The sequence below is a fragment of the Rhincodon typus genome, chromosome 14 (genome assembly GCF_021869965.1).
Source record: "Rhincodon typus isolate 14 chromosome 14, sRhiTyp1.1, whole genome shotgun sequence".
NCBI lineage: Eukaryota > Metazoa > Chordata > Chondrichthyes > Orectolobiformes > Rhincodontidae > Rhincodon > Rhincodon typus.
In genome coordinates, this window is record NC_063345.1 from 67201372 (window position 1) to 67223365 (window position 21994).

The following is a 21994-nucleotide window of genomic DNA, read 5'->3' on the forward strand; positions in this document are numbered from 1 at the left end:
GTTCGAGAACTGAATCAAGGGATATGGAACAATGATGTGTGAAAGGGGGTTATGATACCAATGAAGTATAATTTAATTGAATGATGGAGAGTGTAAAATGACCTGCACATGTGCCTGAACATCAATTGAAAGTACTCAGGAAGGATAAAGGAAGAAATTGGATGCAATATTTTCACACAGGGCTACTAGATGTAGGAATGTTTTAGCAAAGGAGCTATTGAAGTAAATACAAGAACATCATTCAAAGGGGAATTGAATAAGTATTCACAGAAGAAGAATAGAAAAGAAAATGTAAAAAAGGAAAGGAGAAGGGTAGCTTCATTATGCAGGTGGCAGTTTCTTTATTTTCAGAGAAGTGTGTATAGGAAGCTTTGAAATGTTTCAGCTAATCCCTTATGGATTCTTCACATTCTAATGTTCCTCTTCAGGCCTTTGAAAGCACTTTGAAGTCTTGGGAAGACAAACGAAAAGGAGACTCTTTGAGACAGGTGACTCGGCCCCGCCTGAGCTCTCAGCAGTCCATGGAGTTCCTCACGGAGGACGAGATGGGTGAGGTGCAGCAGTTTGCACAGTCAGCGGAGACACTGATCAACAGGTAGGCATCATGATCTGAACACTTTCCATCACAACCTAACATTGACAGGATTCATTAACCATCTCATCACTTCTGTTAGCAAGGTTCAAATGAATTATCCACTGTCAATATGAAAACTGATTGATCACTCAGCCAGTACCATTAAGGACGCTCATTAATTACCAACAATAATTTACAAAATTTATGGATCACCCACTTATTATCAGTCATGAATTTCATCAACAACCACTATCATCAACGACATCATTGATCACACCATCCACTTTTATTCACCAGATTCATTGATCACCCACCACTATCATTAATGAGATTCATTAATTACCAATGCACAATCAGACTCATCTCTGCCAAGGTCTTGACTTTCGCTGATGTGACATAAAGAAAGCAACAGATTGGGAGAAAGGAATTTACATGTTAGAGTGAAATAAGGTTGGGTTTGGTGCTTGGCCAGTGTCAGGATTTACTCATTAGGAATGTGTACTTCCAATTGCCTAAACTGTGAGATCCTTGGCTCAGGGCATTGACTACGTTTTGTTTTATTGAGAAACTAAGGCAGGCCAAGAGGACCTTGAAATCTTGAAAGGTTGACATCTCCAGTGAGAAGGCAGGTGAAATAGGACAGCACTGGGTAGTGAGACTTCATACACAGTAACATTGAGTATTAACATGATGTTTAAAATGCTTGTTCGAGAACTGAATCAAGGGATATGGAACAATGATGTGTGAAAGGGAAATTCAGGAAATCATCAGAGTCAGGTCAAATGTGGACCCTGCTGTGAAGAATCACAGTCTACACTGAAAGACTAGGGGAACGTCAGTGCCTATGGTGCAGGTTAACACCAGGGGATGGGATGAGCAGGCAAGGGGTACAGGAAAAGATTGTCTATGTTGACAGATGCCGTCAGGGGATTGACCAAAACCCACAGTGTGAGACCTCTCCTAAGAGAAGTCTGATAGGGCCAGACAACAGCAAAAGTTATAGACAATGCTTTTAGTGCAGAGAGTGGTGCAATGAGTCATATCTGTGCAAGTCAGGGGCAGAATACGTCAGGCAAGACATGGTGACTGAAGGCAACAAGGGAGAAAGTTTCAAACAACAGCACATTTAATAATCAAGAATGAGCATTAAAGTGAAAGAAGGTCAACTACTGAAAAAAGAAATGTTTCCTAAAAAGCTCCATAGCTACTTTCAGTCAGATTAATGTTCCCCAGCTGATTAATGCATAATATCATCAATTTCTAGTGACAGTATGAGGTAACTCCACTGTTGCTATTTTACAGGATCCACCATGCGGCTGAGAGACAGAAGATTATTGAGCAGGAGTTGGCCCATGCAGTCAATGGATGCTCCCATGTCCTAAGTGAAGTATTGCCAAAGCAAAATACTCCTGAAGTAAGTCAACTTTACTTAATTTTCCCCCAAACCCAAGTGCTGAGACTGTGATCCCTGGAATGGTGTAATGTCCCTTCTACAGGTTTGATAAAGCACCACTTTGATACAATACAAGACGGCCCAGGGATAAGGCCTTCAAACAACAACCGGAGTTATGAACAATGTCTAAAGTAAACCATTGTCCCATCAAATGCCATCAGAAGGAGATGAGTCAAATAGCTGTACTCCATTCTTGGGCTGGCATAATTGATGTAGTGTCATAAAGGGGAGGTCAACCTGCCCTGCCACCGCCCCCCCCACACCCCAATAACTAAAACCTAAACACCCAGAGAAGCTCGCCTCGCCTCATAATCTGTTAAAAGAAGTGTGAAAAGTGGTTTAACCTGCCTCTCACCTCCCAATCTGTTATGAAGCAGAAATTAGATGAAATTAACTCCTGACAGTCACTCTATGATCAACTAATAACAATGCATTTATCTAACTCTAACAGTGAACAAATTAACAGAACTACTAACAAACCAAACAATTTCCCCTTAACTATTAACCACTCCCAATTAAAACACAATTCTAATGGTATGCTGTTGCAATAAATACAAGTCCCACTTATATAAGCCAAAATAATGATAAAATAAATCAAAACCTAATCTCTCGAAATTACAGCCAGGAATACATCTTCTGGAATGCTCTGCACCCTCTCTGCTGGTCTTCAGTCAGGAACACTTTTCTCCATCAAATTCTTGTGTCAAGAATATTAGCTAAGAGTGTGGCTATACCTTAGTTAGATGATGGTTTTCTGAGAGGTTAGAGAATTCTGTGAGAACCAGTGATTTTCTCTTTAGAGCTGCTGGTTGTTAACTCTAACAGATAGCAGTTGCTCTCACATCAATTTTTATACCCTTGATGACCTATTAATTTCTTACAATAGGATTTGTCTTAGGTTGTCAAAACCATAAGATTTAAATTTAATTGGTTTTCTAGTTTCTAAGTGCCTGGTTTAAATTAATTGGCTGATTTTCAAACTGGTTGCCTTAATAACAAAACAAACTACTGCTTGAGATGTTATCACACAGCCTTTTGATGCAATGTTTCAATTTCAGGAGCTCTCTGTGCATTTGCACATTTTTAAAATCTCCAAGCCTAGAAAAATCACATCATCTTTTAAAGGGACCACATACTCTTACCCCTATCATTTTACAAACATTAAATTCTAACATCCTGCCTTCCAATCCACAAATACTTCACCCAATTTAGCAAGAGTGGGTAGAGAGACTGGATTGGTTTGGACTATATTCACTGAAGTTTTGAGGAATTTTAACAAGACTGGACAGGGTAAATGCAAGAAGGATGTTCTCAATGACCACGGAGTCCAAAGCCAGGAATCATAGACTAAGGATGCAAAGTAGGTCCTTTAGGACTGAGGTGCGGAGAAATGTCTTCGCCCAGAGAGTAGTGAGCCTGTGGAATTCTCTGTCATAGAAATCAGTTGAGGGCAAAGCATTGAATGGTTTCAAGAAGGAGCTAGATATACGTCTTAGAATTAAAAGGATTGAAGAAAAGAGGAACCGGATACTGAGTTGGATGATCAGGCATGGCCTTGAATGGCAGAGCAGGCTCAAAGAGCTGAAGGGCCTACTCCTGTTCCTATTTTCAATATTTCTGTATATCAGAAATGACACAAGGGACTAGGTTTTCACTCCTGATTAAAGGTACCCACCTTAGGGAAATGAGCCCCAGATGTTGGGAACTTCATTCTGACAGTGACGTGTGGGTGCAGAATGGAATTGGACAAGCCAACCCAGGCACAGATCAAAGGCAGCCACATGCAATAGATGAACTGGGATGAAGGGAGCAGTTTCAGGGTTGCTGTAAGTAGTGGTGCACAACAGGAATCAGTGTTGAGGCTACAATTATTTACAATATATATGAATGATTTGGCTGAGAAAAATGAATGTACTGTAGCCAAGCTTGTAGATGATACAAAATAATAGGTGGAAGGGCAAGTGCTGAGGCTAACACAAAGAGTCTATGGAATATAAACAGGTTAAAAGAGTGGACAAAAACGTGGCAGACGGAATACAACATGGGAAGATATGATTGTGTACACTTTGGAAAGAAGAATAGAGGAGCCAAATATTATCAAAATGGAGAAAAACTGCAGAATGCTACTTAACAGAGGTATTTGGGGAATGAATCATTAAAAGCTAGCATCCAAGTTCAGCAGAAGGCCAAATGTCATATTTATTTTGTTTCAAAGTGAACACAATATAAAAATTGGGAAAAAAGAAACAGAAGAACTGAGGATGCTGGAAATCAGAAATAAAAACAAAAAATTGCTGGGAAAACTCAGCAGGTCAGGCAGTATCTGTAGAGAGAAAGCAGAGTTAACATTTCGGTGCAGTGACCCTTCTTCGCAAGACGTTCTAAAGAAGGGTCACTTAACCAGAAGCATTAACTCTGTTTTCTCTCCCCATAGATGCTGCTGGACCTGCTGACCTTGTCCAGCAATTTCTGTTTTTCTTTCTGATGAATTGGAAGGTCGTGCTAAAACTATACAAGACACTAATCAGGCCAGAGCTGGAATACTGGGAACAGTTTTGAGCCCCTTATCTTAGGAAAGATGTACTGCCATTGGAGGCTGTCCAGAGAAGGCTCAGAGAAGGCTGATACTGGGTATGGAGGGAGTGTTATATGGGAAGAGGTTGAGTAGGTTAGGCCTGTACTCACTGGAAGTTGAAAGAATGCAAGACAACTTTTTTGTATTATACAGGATTCTTAGAGGACTTGGTAGGGTCGATGCAGAGATATTATTTCCCCTTGAGGGAGAGCCTAGGACCAAAGGGCAGAATCTCAACAAGGGGTTGCCCCTTTAAGATGGAGATGTGTGGGAATTCCTTCTGTCAGAGGGTGGTGAATTCTTTACTGTGGCGGGCTATTGAGGCTGGTTCATTAAGTGTATTTAAAGCTGCAACAGACAGATTTTAATCAATAAGGGAATTAAAGGTTATGGGGAAAAGGCAGGAAAATGGAGTTGGGGATTCTCAAACCAGCCATGATCTCATTGAATGGCAGAGCAGACTCAATTGACTGAATGGCCTATTTCTGTTCCTACGTCTTATCTTCTTAAAAGACCTATACAAGCTCATTGGGACTTAATCCTAATTATTTTGTTAAATATTTACCTTTCTATCCTTCATCACTAACACTTTAACCTACTCATCCTGGCAAAACATGCTAACATATCATAACATATAGCCTGTCATAATTCCTCGGCCACCTCAGTGCCAATTCATACCAACCCATTCTCTCCATCCACTACCCTTTTTCCTTACAGGCTACATGCTAATTCATCCAGTCTCTATTAATGTTAGACCTCAGGGGCCATACTGAGATCAAATAAATTCTAGATATGTGTCACAGAGTTCACTACATAAAAAAGTACTCCCATTCATGAAAGCAAATTCACAATATTTAAATTCCCTTAAATACTTGATCTGGTACAAAAACAAATATTTGTGTTCATAACTTGACAGCAAAGACAGCTAATCCTTTAAACACCTCTTTGAGTGAGAATCAGACTATGTACCGACAGTGAACACCTCCCTGTCCCCCTCCTGAGGTAACGATAGGCTGTGAATGCAGCCAACAATTCATATTACTGTAATGATATCACTTAGGGTTCATAATCAACAAACTATTAAGACATGGGAAGACTTTTTTTTCATCTCTCCCATACGTGGACAAGCTATTTTTTTTTCAAGTTCTGCAGACCTTATCTATCCTCAAAGAGCACCTTTTATGACCTTACTAAAGATTTATAACTGCCACATTACAAAGTAAGGTTCCTATCCCACCACTGAGTTCAAATCGACTTCCTGCATTCAAGATTCCCACATGGTCCCTGCCCCCTACCTCGACAGATAGAAATACGGCCTGTCGAAAATGGCTAGTTCTTCCAAATGTGAGACCTCCATTATTTCAACGTTGTGTTGTTCTAGGTTGTTGTTCTATGACGAATATAGCAGCGGTTATAGATATTTTCTAATCAGCCTCTTCAGAGATGTTATTACACACCTCTGGAGTACACCTGAGTCCACCACCGACTCAGAGGTAGGAATGCTACAACAATGCTACAGGACCCTCAGCATGAATTATAAATCGAACACAGTGTCATCTGCTTGGTTTGATTAGCAAATGACTGGAGACTCTATTCATGATTCATGAACTAACCTCAAAACACTAAACAGGTGTTATTATTTAGTTGTAAATAATAAACTTAACAGAAACCAAGTTTGAGCTTGATTGCACTGCCTTTAGAAAGTTTGTCCTACTCCTTTAGGACAATTTGATAAATGGGAAAAACAGTATTTGCACTCTGACTTAAGGTTTGTTTGGAGTCTGATTGCATATTCAATGTAAAATCACTTTGCCAGTTTTGTTCACATCCTCCCATATTCCAAAGGTAATGCCAATGGAGAGTTGCCTGACCCAGGATCATAGAATGTCTACAGTGTGGAAGCAGGCCATTTAGCCCATCGAGTTCACACTGACCCTCTGAAGAGCATACCACCCAGCCCTGCCCCCTGCCCTATTAACCCTGCATTTCCCATGGCTAATCCACCTAGCCTGCTATTCCCTGGACATTATGGGCAATTTAACATGGTCAATCAATCTAACCTGCACATCTTTGGACTGTGGGAAGAAACCAGAGCACATGGAGGAAACCCACACAGACACGGGGAGAATGTGCAAACTCCACACAGTCACCCAAGGTTGGATTCAAACTCAGGTCCCTGGGCCTATGATGCAACAGTGCTAACCACGAAGCCACTGTGCTAGTTGATCTGTGTAAATACTGTGTTGGATTTCTCTACCTTTTTGCTCCCTTATCTTGGCGTTGTGTTTCTTTCAGGCTATGACCAGGAATGCAGTTGTGGATGTCTTTAGTAGTGTCAGAGCCCTGTGCGCGGAGACAAAGGCACTTCTTGATGGGAAATTACTGGTACGTGAACTGGTCAGGCCAACATAAACCGCTGCTCAACAGATTACTCATTCAAACATTTTACTTAGTCTTGCATCTCATGTTATTTGCAGGAGATTGCTGTGGGGAAATTTCTTGCTACATTTTTTGATATCACAACAAGGACTCTATGCTAGGCACATTTCTCAGTTTTCAGATGTCTTGAATTTCTGACTAAGTGTAAATTTTTTTCGACTGAGTAATAGGGAGACTGAAGCCACTGTTTTCAGCTCAAGCCATTGATTCCATCCCTCTTCCTGGAAATTGTCTGAGACTAATTGCAGACTACTTGCAACTTCAATCTCATAAATTACAGTTGGATGAGCCTCCCACGAAATATCCTTGTCAGGGAATTACACTGTCTAGTTCCACCTTGAAATCAGCGCTCAACAGAAGGTGATGGTCAAGGTGTGTTTTTGTGACTGAAGCCTGTGTCCAATGGGGTTCCACAGGGATCAGTGTTGGGGCCCTTGCTGTTTGTAGTTTTTATGTATGAAGGTAGGAAGTTCACAGATAATACAAAAATTAGTGGTGTGCTAAATAGTGAGGAGGGTAGTCTTAGATTATGGGAGGATATAGACAGTATGGTCAGAAGTACTGATTGACGCAAGATACAATTGGGATGATGCACTTGGGCAGCATAAACAAGGCAAGGGAATATATAGAGCCATAGAGTTGTACAGCACAGAAACAGACCCTTAGATCCATTTTGTCCATGCTGACCAGACATCCTAAACTGATCTAGTCACATTTGCCAACATTTGGCCCATATCCCTCTACATGATGAACAGCAGGACCCTGGGAAGCACTGAGGATTAGAGGCACCTTGCTGTACATGTATGCTGGCCCTTTAAGATATTACAGCAGATGGATAAAGTGGTTAAGAAGGCATATTATTTATTTGCCTTCATTGGCTGAGGCATCAAATTTAAAAGCAAAGAGATTATACTGGTGCTAGTAAAGTCATAGCTACAGTATTATGTGAAGTTCTGGAATCCACATTATAGGAGTGATGTGATAGCACTAGAGAGCGTGCAGAGGAGATTTACCAAAACGTGCTTGGGCGGAAGAGTTTCAGTTATGAAGAGAGATTGCACAGACTGGCGTTATTTTCCTTCGAGCAGAGGATACTGAGGGGAGAACCTGACGGAGGTGCACAAAATTATGAGCGGCATGAATAGAGTAGACAGGAAGGATCAGTAACCAGGGAGCATAGATTTAAGTTAAGGAGCAGGAGGTTTGGAGTAGATGAGAGGAAAAACATTTTCACCCAAAGGATTACCAGAGAAAGAGTAAAAGGGTTAACAAGGAAAGAGTGGGGCCCACTAGACACCAAAGAGGTAACCAAATATTTCTCATCTTTATGCACAAAGGAGGAAAACATTGTTGCTGGGGATTTCATTTGGGGTGGTGAGGATTAAACATTAAGCTTAATAATAAGGAGGTAATTAGATGCTTTATATGGGCATAATCCCCAGGTCCTGATGAGATGTATCCCACGTTGCTATGCGAGATAAGGGAGGAGATTGCTGGGGGCCCTGGCAGAGATATTTAATACCACTCTGGCCACAGGTGAAGTGCCAGATGACTGGAGAATAACTTGTGGTTCCTTCGTTCAAGAAGGTCAGCAGAGATTGGCCAGGTAATTACAGACCAGTTAGTCTGACATCATTTGTACAGAAATTATTGGACAAAAATTCTGAAGGACAGGATTAATCAGCATTTGGAAAGACAGGGATTGATCAGGAATAGTCAGCATGGTTAAAGGGAAATCCTGTCTGACTACTTTAATTGAGTTTTTCAAAAAGGTGACTAAAGATATAGATGACGATAGTGCAGCTGAAGTGGTTTACATGGACCTCAATAAGACCTTTGCCAAGATCCCACAATGAATACTGCTCCAAAAGGTAAGAGCCTATGGGATCCAGGAAAAGTTGGAAAACTGGATCCAAAATTAGTTTGCAAACAGGAGGCAAAGGGTGTTGGTGGAGGGATGTTTTTGTGATTGGAAGCCTGTGACCACAGGTATACCACAGGGATCAGTACTGGGCCCTTGCTGTTTGTTACATACATTAACAATTTGGATGTTAGTGCAGAAGGTATAATTTGTAAGTTTGCAGATGACACAAAAATGGTTGGTGTTGTTGATAGTGAGGTGGATGGTCTCAGGCTATAGTCTGATTTTGATCAGCTGGTAAATTGGGCAGAACAATGACAGATGAAATTTAATCCTGATAATTGTGAGTTGATTCATTTTGGGAGGAATAGTAAGAAAAGGCTATACACAATGAATGGTAGGTCCGCAGGGAGTACTAATAAACAAAGGGATCTTGGTGTATAATTCATAGATCCCTGAAGGTGTCAGCATAGGTAGACAGAGTGGTGAAGAAGGTATACAGGATGCTTTTCTTCATTAGCCGGGATGTAGAATATAGGAGCAAGGAAGTCTTGTTACAATTTTATAGAACATTGATTATGCAGTTCTCGTTGCCACACTATTGGAAGGACATGATTGCACTGGAGAGGGTGCAGAGGAGATTCACCAGGATTTTGCCTGGGATGAAAAGTCTCAAATATGAAGAGACACTGGATAGACTGGGTTTGATTTCCTTGGAGCAGACGAGGCCTGGTGGGGGAGGCAGATCTGACTAAGGTATACAAAATTATGAGAGGCACAGACAGTGCAGACTGGGAGAACCTATTCCCCATGGCAGACACATCTAAGACCAGAGACAAAAGTTTAAGGTGTGGAATAAGTGGTTTGGAGGAGATCTGAGGAAGCACTTTTTCACCCAGAGGGTGGTAGAAATATGGAATGTGCTGCTTGAGAGGATAGTAGAAGCAGGTATCTCATAACATTTAAGAAACAGCTGGAGAAACATTTAAAATGTCAGGGCACTGTTGGCTACGGACCAAGTGCAGGTAAATGGGATTAGTACAGTTTGATGTATGTTGGTCAGCATTGACATGGTGAGCTGAAGGGCCAATATCTATGCTGTATTACTCGATGACTCTATGACTCAGAAGATGGTGGGAACTCACTGTCTGTAAAAGTAGTCAAAGCAGAAATGCTTATAACATCTAAGAAATATTTAGATGTGCTCAAATGATAGCAAGACTTTCAAGGCTATTGGCCAACTGTTGGAAAATGGGATTAGAACAGTAAAGAGGTTATTTTTGACTGGCAACTCAATGGGCCAAAGGGCCTCTTTTTGTTCCACAGACCTCCTTAACATAAATATGATCTAACTTAATTCCTTCCTCAGTTCATCTGCCTTCATTCCTGCCTGCATTGCCTCGAGCCTTACCTTGTGAATTGATTATCCCAATGCATGCCATGGTATTCCAAAGTTTTGGACAGAGGAGCCAAAGCATTCAAGTTATGTAATGTGGTGATATTCATGTTATTACAATGTGTCCAAAGAGAGCTAAGTGAGCGTGCGATGCCTCTCCAGATGGAGTCGGTGGTATGGTCTCTCACATGTCTCTCTTGAAGTGGCTTGAAGTCACCATTAAAGCGGCTACCAAAGAATGTCATAAACATATATGGTCCTAAGTGTGCAGTCAAGGCATTTGGAGATGGAAAGGTTAGGTTTGTACATATAGATCATGTTTTACCATCAGGGGCCGATGAAGATGAAAGCAGTTGGGAAGAGTGAAATGAGACTGTTGAATTGGATAGATGGGATATCGATGAGTACCAGCAGTTACTCCAACATAAGCCGTGCCTGAAACCATTTGGGAGCTGAGTCAGAGTCTGACAGAGATGTTTGATGAAGGAAAAAATTCAATTGATGATCCGTGGTAAAATATGTCCTTATTAGAGAAAATGTCATCTAAGGCTAAGACAAGTCAAGGCTTCTCCCCAGGCTCTGTTAGTTTAAGTCAAGAAAGGAGATATCCCCTTAAACCAGTGGTTAAATGAATTTGTTATTGAGTGGAAGACAGGAGAGGAAATTAAATTGCATAACATTCGTTAAGGAGCGATGAGGATTGTAGTAGCAGCCTAGCACCCTCTTGTGGCTATTTGTGCATATATGTAGCAGATCAAGGCAGTTTGTGTTTGATCAGGACTCTCATTGTGCTTCACATACTTTCAGTCTGTCCTTCAATGGTATCATGTTATCAAGTTGGGGAACCGGCACATTGATCAGCAGATTCTTTTAGCACCCACCATCTCCATTCCTGGTCCTGGCAGGAACTAAGAAGCCTGCCTGTGATGTGGATGCTGAGGAGTTGTATGTATGCTTGCAGTATTTTGGAATTGGATTCAAGCTAAGTTTGCCCTGTGCCCTCTTGAACCTAACATAGGGCCTTTGGGGGTATTATTGTTGAACACTCTGTGCTGCAACTTGTCCCTCTTTTTGTACTGTGTGTTAAATGGTTCACTCTATTCGCGTTTGTACAGGAGTTGGAGCCCCCCTATGAAGAGGAATTGCAGACTGCGCTGAGTGATGTTGAGAATGACCTCCAGAAGCTGGCTGAGCTACACTGGCTGGGGCATGCTATACAAACAAGTGATGTGGAGGTGAGTCAGTCTGTCCAGGTCAGTTCATCCAAAGATAAAAACCAACAAACCCCTCATTAGGGGAATGTCGAACTCATGCATCTCAATAGCAGCTGCTGCCTACATACAATGCTTCACTCTCTTTATGTGTTTGAGATAGGATACCACAAAACTCCCTACAATCCAGCCTCTCTACATATGATATCAACTTCTGATGTTGTTATACTCTAGAAAAGCCAATGGATAGAATCAGAGCCAATTTTTGTACACTTTTATCAACAGTTATTTACAGAAACACATGACAAACAAGCACCGCCTAACCTAAAAACCATAATTTTAATTTTCTGCTATTTATAGAAGCACAATTAATGTTCACTTCTTCCATTTGATTAAATTCTATTAATATGCAAGTCACAAATGTTACATTTGTCTATGATATTACCCGATTTGTTTTTTGTTCTCTTGCCGTCATCCTATACAGATAGTAACAGCACTAACATCTTTCTCTGTCTGATCCTGAACAGGATACTTAAGATGATTCACCTCCTCGTCCTTGTGTCCACATCTATCACTTCTCCCTTTCAGTGCACCTTGATTAAAAGGAAGCCCCTCACTGATTTGCACTATGGACAGCAAGGACATGTAGAAACATAGAAAATAGGAGGCGGAGTAGATCATTTGGTTTTTCAGGACTGTTCTGCCATTCAGTATGATGTGGCTAATCATCCACTTCAGTATCCTGTTGTCATGTTTACCCCATGCCCTTTGATTTGTTTAGCCCTAAGAACTATATACATTACTTTCTTGAAAACATTCGATGTTTTGGACTGTACTGTTTTGAGTGGAAGAGAATTCCACAGGCTTGTTACTTTCTGGATGAAGGAATTTCATCTCATCTCATTCGTGAAAGTCCTATCCGATATCCTTAATTCACGTGACTAAGGATGACCTGCCTTTGTCTTTGCACCCCCTAGGTGTGTACCCAACAATAGTTGACCTATATAAAATATTTAAGTCGATGTTCTAAATCCCAAATCACTTCAAATAGCAAGACCTGGCTTAGGATTTACATTAGCTCATAGTAGAATGACCACCTTTCATGTGATCCATCTTCCACTATCCTGGTAATCACGTGATACACATGACGGTAAGGCTGTTGACATCTCTATCAATCTCTATCAATTAGGACACAATGGAGCTTGAGATGAGGTGAGGAAGTCTCCAGTGGTGGAGAGCTTTCCCATGTTAGCTGGTCTTGCCAAGCACTGCGCAATTACAAGTCATGTACTCTGCTTGTGCTATTTTCTGAAAGAGAGAATTTAGGATATATTTGCTCTCGAGATAACATCGGCCACTAAGTTGCAGTTGGGTCTCAGAGGCCTGAGTGCCAGAGTGTGTCGTCCAAGGGTTGATACGCCAGGAGTGGAACTCGGTAGAAATGATCGTGTAGGCACAGTCTGAATTGAGTTAGGATCGCACATGAGGAATGTAGGCAAGAAGAAAGAAAGTGCCCATGTGTACATTGCTGATGTTGGTATCCTGCCATGCTTGGATAGAGGCTGAGGTGGTCAGATTTATCCAGATTGAAGGAGCTAAGGGAATTAACTTCATAGGCCAAGGGTCTCTGCTCATCCACCTATATTTTTACAGAACAAATTGGAGGGTGGAGCCCCTGTTCCCTGACATAACCTTCTTTTTCTCTTCCCAGGAACATTCAAAGGGAAGCAACAAGAGCAGCATTAAGATAAGAATAAAGAATATGTCAAGAAAGGAGAAACTCCAGAAGCAAAAGTCGAACAGTTCTTTGCTAGGTAAGTCCAGACTCAGAAGCCAAGAGCACTTAAATTATTCGGACTTCTAATGAAATAACTTGACGTAATGAGGGTCTAACCTCAAGGACCTTCTTCCACTTTTTCCTGGTTCATGGCATTTCTGAGAACCTTTTGAATATTGTTGAAATATTTGGAGAAATGTTCATCCTGACCGTCCACCCAATTTGACCAGTTGATTAGGGGTGATGATGCTATTGGAAGAATTGCACTCAACTGAAATTCTGATCTCTAACCAGATTAATCCCAGAGTAAACAATCTGGAATAACCATTCACTGCTTTGGAAACAACACATTTATGTACTGGCATTAAAAATCATATTCGGGCCTTAAAAGCAAGGGGAGTGTTTACTTCTGTACACAATAGAAGCAGATAGATGTGAACATGTAATTGTATCCTGCTCACATCGCCGCTTGCAGTAAAATTATCCCTCATGTTTTAAGTTACATTTTAGAATTACGGTCATTGGAAAGTCAGAAAATAAACTGAAAACCATTCAGAATAAATTCGGAATGCTGGCAAATATAATCTTTAAGAACACATTTGGCATAACTTGGTGTGTACCAAAACATAGCCATCGAGTCCTATGCATGAGTTGGTGCAAAATTCAAAGTCCAGGCGCTTTGGAAAGATGCTACTGGAACATTTACAATGGAAGAAATGACTCTTCTCTTACAACTGACATGTTGAGACACCCTCTACTTAAATATCTTAATGATGCCCTAAGATTGAAAAGTAAAACATGACTGGAAATGATAGAAACTGTAACAGGAACTTGAAGGGTGTCTGAGAAGGGGAAATGATGGTAGACACATAGAAGTAAGAAGAAATATAATCACAGGTACTTCATATTTCAATATCTAAAGTCAAACTGGTATTCATAGCCAATGTAGTAACATTAGAAAGGTAGCTCTGATGGCTTGATCCTCAGGCTGTTCTACTCCTCCCCACTACCTGTCGCCACCAAAACTAAAAGTCCACCCCACTCTTATCAACTTGTGACAAAAATTAAAATGGGAAGTGATCAGGAATTTTCAACATGTACATCTCTGACCAGAGTCTGCATGGCCACTGCATTAACCTCTCAAATGTTAATGCTGGTCTCTCTCTCTCTGCATCTTCTCTGTGGCTATAACACTGTATTCTGCACTCTGTTCTGCTACACTGGTGCACTCTGTCTGGTACAATCTGCCTGTATAGCACACAAAACAACATTTTTCACTGTATCTCAGTATGTGTGACAACAAGAACTCACACTCAAACTCAAAGTTCTGGCCACAGTTCCAACTTGTTATTGAATTGACATCACTGATAGAAATATTTGACAGATCTTTCAGTCCCTACCTGGGATGTGAGCAATTATTTTTTGGCACTTTTCCCTTGGTGTTTCCCATGAAATTTCTTGCTCCCAGCCAGGCTACATGAGATTATAACACTGCCATGCAGGCTATGTGAGATAATGATAGTGACAGACAGGCTGTTTGAGATTATAATGCTGTCATCCAGGCTGTTTGAGATTATGATATAGTCAGACAGGTTTTTTGAGATAATAACAGTGTCAGACATGCTGTTTGAGATTATAACCGTTTCAGACATTGTTTGAGGTTATAATATTGTCATCCAGGCTATGTGAGATTATAATTGTGGCAAACAGACTGTTTGAGATTATGATACAGTTGGACAGGTTGTTTGCAATAATAGCAGTGTCAGGCAAGCTGTTTGAGATAATAACAGTGTCAGACTGATTGTTTGAGATTATAACAGAGTCAGACAGATTGTCTGAGATTATAACATTGTCGGGCAGGTTGTTTGAGATTATAACAGTGTCAGAAAGGCTGTTTGAGATTATAATAGTATTAGACAGGCTATTTGAGATATTGACATCGTCAGGCAGGCAGTTTGAAATTATGATACAGTCGGACAGGCTGTTCTGGTTCATTGTATATACTGTGTCATTACAGTTACAGGCTGATCACCCAACTTCACATTGAAAACAAACTGCATTCACTTTGGCAGACGGTGACCACACTTGTAAAAAGAAGTTGAGCACCACTCATGGAATCATACCGTGCAGATGGAGGCCTTTCAGCCGTCGCAGTCTGGGCTAGGGAAATACCCAGATGGCAAACGTTGGGCCAGAACTCACCCTCTGGTTTGGTGAAGCCAAGTCTCCTCCAACAAGTCTTTCCTTTCACCTTAGTCAGAGTTTTCTGTGCTATGAAAGAAGCCATTATTTCAAACAGTATGCACTGACTTGTTGAGTGCTGGGTTGTTCGCTGTTGCTAAGAAGGGCTCTGCTCTTCCCTTAGATGGGGAGATGAGGCACAGGTAAAGTGTCAGTATGGCTACAGTTCTGCAGATGAGAGGGATGCAAAGACATTTTTGCACATCATGACACTCAGAGGTCTGCAAGGCAGAATCTGTTATTCCTGTTAGCTGTTGCCAGTTCACTCGTCCCATGGTTTAGCTTGTCTGCTACTACCCATAAATTACTCAGATAATAATAATGGTGACCTCAAAAGGGTCACAATAACATGATTTGAAGAAGTTGTCTGTGGTACACAAGGCCTATTTTGAAATTGAGATTGAGTTGGCCTCAGTGCAGTATAATTTATGTTATTCCTTCATTCTTGGCTGTCCTCTTTTTTAAGAACTTCCACAACCTTCAAACGCTTGGCCAAAGTGGTCATTTTTGAATAGTGAACAGTGTCAGTGGAAAGGAGGAGGCTAATCAGGGCATTGGGCCTACTCAGACATTCAATCAGATCAAACATGACAATCTGTACCACAGCTTCATCTGTCTGCCTTTTCTTCTTGTCCATGCTGAGGAAAAATGACTAATCTCAGTCTTAAAAACTGCAATTGTCTGCTGGAATGAACGGCCTTTTTGTGTAGAAGTGCTATCTGACACCTCTCTGGAACAACCAAACTCTGCTTTCTGAAATGCACTCTTCAGTATTTTTTTTTTGCCATAAGAAAATTCTTTCTGTATAAAATATGCAAAAGAGATTATGAAGCATTTTGCCTTGAAAATTACAGAAAGTTTGAAAAAATTCAATTTGTCTCCACTCAAAAAGTCCCAGTCTTAGGTGTCTCAACATAATTGTAATACTCTTAATAATTACAATATATGTTTCATTCAGGCATGCAACCCAAGGGAAAATCACTTCAAATTAAAAATTTCCAAATATGCAATGGAATTTAATTTTACCCCATATGGCATATTCCACTCTGCGGTGCTTCAAATCAATTTAATTACCATTGATACTCATGATGCACATGTTCTGTCAGGCGCATAATCCTCGGGGTTTTGCATTGCTTCCAGCACCTCAGTGTACTTCCGTTAAAAGGCCTTCAATTTCTTTTGGCAAACAATATGCTTTATTCATTAAATTTGGAAAACTGCAAGAAAAAAAAAATTGAATATTAGAGAATTGACAATAAAATTCAGCCTGTCACCAAATTACATGTTTCACTCATAAGCACCTCAATACAATTGCAATATTCACATCTGCAATATCCATTCCATTGGCAGCTGTTCAGCCTGACGGGAAAACATCTCAAACTGTAAATTAATGAAGAAGTGAGAGAAATAAACTTATCTTTACAATGCACCACGTTCTACTCTGAGGTGCTTCAACACAATTTCACTTCTGATCATCACAATGTACATGCTTTGTGAGACACATGCTCTGATGGTCACTACAGTTTCCAGCCTTTGGTTACACTATGGCTTTCAAATCCTTTAGCTGTAAGCAGGTTATTGCACTCTAGTAGCTATTGCAGCTCAGCCAGTTTGTCTTAGTGTGGGGCCAGAGGCACAAATTCTGGCCAATATCCCAGTCCACCCTCCCTCAGCCCTGACTCCATCCCATCACTATGAAAATTACTTTTTGTTTCTTTTAACTCATTTAGAACTCTTGAGAATTTTGGCAAAGCAGGGTAAATATTTGCAACAAGAATGCAGTTGCATGCTGGGATAGTCTAGCTCCATGGATTTCAAAGTAGTGGCTGTAGTAATGTGACGTTCAACACGGTGTTTTACATTATCAGTGTCACTGTGATAAAAATAAACTAGAATCGCACACTGGTTACTCGTTCCTTGAGCATTCTGAAATTCGAGCAGCTGTAGGTTTTTGCCCTTCTGTTAAGAACTTGCCCATTGTGATCAGTATATCTGCCTGTCATCTTTTTCGATTTGCCAACATACACTGATGTCAGTTCTGAGATGGATAACTGTGGCTCAGTACGCAGCATTCTTGCCTCTGAGTTATAAGGTCAAGGGTTCAAGCTACAGCCTAGATAGTTAACGCCATAGAGTGATGTCTTTCAGATGATAGACCCAACTAAGACCATATATGAATTCCAAAATGGGTGATAATTCCATAATGTTGTTTTGAAGAGGATCCAGGGAACTTTCCCTGGTGCTGGTCAATATTTATGTCTCAGTCAATATCAATGTCTCAGTCAATATCATTGAAGAGATATAGCCAGTCATTGTTACATATTGCTATTTCTGAGATCTTGCTTTGCACAAATTGACTGTCGCATTTCTTACATCACAGAACTGACTATACTTAAAATGTTCTCATTTATTTAGGATAGCCTGCAGTCATAAAAAAGTATTGTATTAATTTGTAAATAAATGAATACTCTATTTCTCCCCTTCCCTTTCAATTATCTCCTTCTCCATTGACTGTTGACTCTGCTCACCCCTCTCTCTTCACCTCTCACTTCATCGCCCCTTATCCTCACCTCTCACTCTTCACCACATCACACCTTACTCTGTTAATTCTCAATGCATTGTCCCTCATCCCATCACCCCTTACTCCATCACTCCTCACCCCCAGTACTCTTCATACATCTACACCTCATTCTGTCACCTCATCAGTTCTGACCCCTCGCTGGTTGCACCTAATTCCTCATTATTCACCCCTTACCCCTCTCCCTGTCAATCTCCTCTGATATAACCTCAGTCACCCCAGTTGACTTTCCACCTTGACAATCTGGAACAGGAACTGACCAATGTTGTGGAATGTCCGGTTCATGTGGTGAAGGAGACAGACCTGAAACAATTAAATTATTCTTATGTTCTTTTTCAGGATCTGGGGATAACCAAGGTGGGCCACATGACACATATACTGCATGGTATTAAAGAAATCAATCAAAAATCAGTCGCCTCTGAACTGTAGCAACCAAACAAGACCAGAGGAAGATTGCTGCTGAAATATTTCATGTGCTCTAAAGGGATATGTTTCTCCATTGATTTTTGACTCTTCATGGGCCGCTTGCCTGATTTCGCTGCCTAGAGGACATCAGTAGTACTCCGGTGTTTTTGAATGTCAAAGAGAATGAACTTCTTCCCTGTGCAATTCCTCCTTAAGGCTTAGGCACTGCATGGCCAGGCACATCTCGCAACCTATCCCAACCTGTCAATCATGGCCACAGAGGTCGCCATTGTAACTGCTACAAAACTGTGACTAATAGGAACCTCCCTCCAGAGGACAGGAGCATCCCAGTGGCAGGGAGTCACACAGCCACTCATCCATGAATAGAAATGATTTAGTCTCAAAATGTTGGGATCAGATCTGACCCAAAGCACCAACTGCATTGTCCGCAAGAGGGTGGGTCAATCAATGGCCCGGCCCTGTGATTCCCAGCAGGTGGCGAAAGCTCATGACTCTGTGACTGACTTGATGCCTTTATAATGTTGGGGAGCTGTCAATTAAATTCAGAACGTGAAGTCATGTCTGTTATGACTCCTTCTCCATGAATGGGAAGCCTTCATTAACATTGCCCATTCTGCATGAGCCACCACCATTTCAGGCCATGGCCTCTGCTTCACAGTTGCCAGGCAACAGAAGACACAGCTCCCTTACCTGATGGACTCTGACAAAGGAGGTTCAGTGGCTGTGGAATTATCCAGATAAATGTATTGTACTGTGTAATGGTGACAATCGAACTGTCCATCTTTAACCAAGTGTGATTCCTGCTCGGGGTGTTGCAGTGTCCTGTGTGCTGGTGAATCGTGTTCATGTCCCAGAGATTTGGTCATCATTCTAAGTGTAGGAATTAAGCGTGTGAAGCACAGCACATTTTAACGAGCTGTCTAAGGATGAGGGCCATCAAGACATTCAGCTCCAAATCAGCAAACCCTTTGCAAGAAAGGAGATGATTTTCACCTTCGCTGAGTGGAGCTGATCACCTACCCCCAGTATGGTCTGCAAACGATGGACTCCATCTTCTAGAGAACACCCTTAGGACTGTTTGATACAGGATAGTGTAGAGAGAGCTTTACTCCATAGCTAACCCTGGGCTGCATCTGCCCTAGGAGTGCTTGATGGGGAAAGGGCAAAAAAAGCTTTACTCTGTATCTAACCATGGGCTGTACCTGTCCTGGGAGTAATTGATGGGGACAGTGTAGAAGAAGCTTTATTCTGTACCTAACTCGGAATTTCCAGATGCAGAATTAGTTCTAGCTTACCTGAAAGTCTTCAACTTCCCAATACAGACAGCCTTCCCTGTGATTTCCATAGACAGGCTCACAACACCTGATTGAAATTGAATATTATAGTTTTAAAATGCATTTTACACAAGTCATCAGATTACTCTCCAATGTGCAAGTCTCCACTTGGAAAGCATTCACACTGAGCAGCCTGTTATTTCCTGATCCATTTCCTGGGCTCTGGTAAATGTCTCCTTGACTGTCAATTACTGATCCCATAAGAAATGAGAACAATGCTATTTGGTTTTTACAATCTTTCTGAGAACAGCTACCCTGAACCTGTTTTGGCTTTTCTGAGATTGCAGCATTTAACAGGAACATTGCTCAGCAACATAGCTTTGCCCAGTGGCTTCTGCCCTTGGAGAGCCAGTGATGGACATACTCTGGCCTGCTTCATGGAGCAGTGACCACAAAACAGGAGTTTGCACCACTGCTTCCCCCAGTCACTTGCAAAGCGCATGTACTCAGCTGCACCATCCTGTACAACTGCTGTATATCATGCAAACGGCCAAACCCTCTCACTATTCCCTGTTGGATTGCCATGAACCCCAGCCACTGGGTTACTCACTGCAAGTTTATTTCTGTGACCGGCGCTTTAGTGCGTCTCTCATTCCCACCTTTGTGTCAGGATGTGATTGATACATTATCTCACACTTGTTCACGCTATCTCACACTTATATGTGGCAGCATGGTGGCTCAGTGGTTAGCACTGCTGCCTCACAGCGCCAGGAACCCAGGTTCGATCCCACCCTTGGGCGACTGTCTGTGTGGAGTTTGTACATTCTCCCCGTGCCTCCGTGGGTTTCCTCCCACAATCCAAAGATGTGTAGGCGAGGTGGATTGGCCATAGGAAATTGCTGCTAGTGTTCAGGGATGTATAGATTAGGGGAATGGGTTTGGGTGGGATGCTCTGAGGGTCAATGTGGACTTGTTGGGCTGAAGGGCCTGTTTCCACACTGTAGGGATTCTGTGATCTATGATTTCACACTTGTATACGTTATCTCACATTTATACATCATCTTGCACTTGAACACATCTCAAAACACATTAGCTCACACTTGTACACATCATCTCACAATTGTATATCTTCTCACACTTGTACACACCTTCTCACACCTGAACGCATTATCTCACACGATTTCACACTTGTACACACTATCTCACACTGGTTCACATTATCTCACACTTGCATTTAGTACTGGGGGAAGTGCACCAGTTTTGGAAGTGCCACCTTTTTGATGCAACGTTAAGCCAAGGCAATACCTGCCTGCTCAGATTACTGTGTGAAAGACCCCATGGCACAATTGGAAGAGCAGCAGGAGGTGGGCTAGAGTGGAGTGGGAGCTGGGATAAATCACCAAATTCCTGGCTAACATTTATCCCTGATCCAATTTCTGAATCAGATTGTCTGGTCATTATTGCAGTGCTGTTTACGAGAGCTTGCTGTGCATACGTTGGCTGTTATGTTTCCTACATTAGAACAGACTGTGCTTCACAAGTACTTAATTGGCTGTAAGGTGCTTTGGGACATCCTCAATCCAGAGGAGATTCGATTTAAATGAATGTTCTTTACTGAATTCCTACATTCGCCTTAGCCTTTTCCCACTCCGAGCTGGGAATGTGATTGAAACGTTATCTTCAACATGGTTCAGTAATGTCTTGGTGAGTGTCTGTGCTTTGCGAACCTCTGACTGTGCTCCACATTGTTTACATCTGTATGTAGCACTTTGGTTGTAAAAAGAGCAAACCCAGGAGATTTATTTATTGTTTGATGCTGAAGAGATGATTTATAAAGAAATTCCTTTAGTTTTTTTTTGCATATGTGGAAAGAGGTCGAAGGTACTTCATTGTAATAAACGAAACCTCGGAGATGATTAAAAGACTGTGTGTGGCTGTGTTTCTTTCTGTCTGCCTGATAGGTAGGATTATCTGGGGAGGGGGCTGGAAATGGCATGGTTACTTATTGAGAAGGGGACATGCTAGGGAGAGGCTTATTATCTGAGGAGGGGCTAATGGACATAGAGCAATGATCTGAAAATGGGTCTGCAGGTATCACAGAGTGACAAGAGATGGAGATATCATCTGGGGGAGGGGTTGAAGCTGACTGGGATTGGATTATCTGAGTAGGTGTCAAGTCATCAAGCTAT

At 41.5% G+C, this 21994-nt stretch overlaps 1 protein-coding gene across 1 annotated transcript in view; it reads left to right on the plus strand.

Annotated features, from left to right (window-relative positions):
• The window catches only part of si:dkey-172j4.3 (diacylglycerol kinase delta), a 68719-nt gene extending 46992 nt beyond the window's left edge, over nucleotides 1-21727 (plus strand). Inside the window, exons 22-27 of the mRNA XM_048605266.1 lie at nucleotides 429-595; nucleotides 1877-1988; nucleotides 6898-6987; nucleotides 11414-11533; nucleotides 13221-13323; nucleotides 18445-21727. Of these exons, the coding sequence (XP_048461223.1) occupies nucleotides 429-595; nucleotides 1877-1988; nucleotides 6898-6987; nucleotides 11414-11533; nucleotides 13221-13323; nucleotides 18445-18497 (645 nt within the window). The 3' untranslated portion in view covers nucleotides 18498-21727. The remainder of the gene's footprint in view (nucleotides 1-428; nucleotides 596-1876; nucleotides 1989-6897; nucleotides 6988-11413; nucleotides 11534-13220; nucleotides 13324-18444) is intronic.
• The last annotated feature ends 267 nt before the right edge of the window (nucleotides 21728-21994 follow it).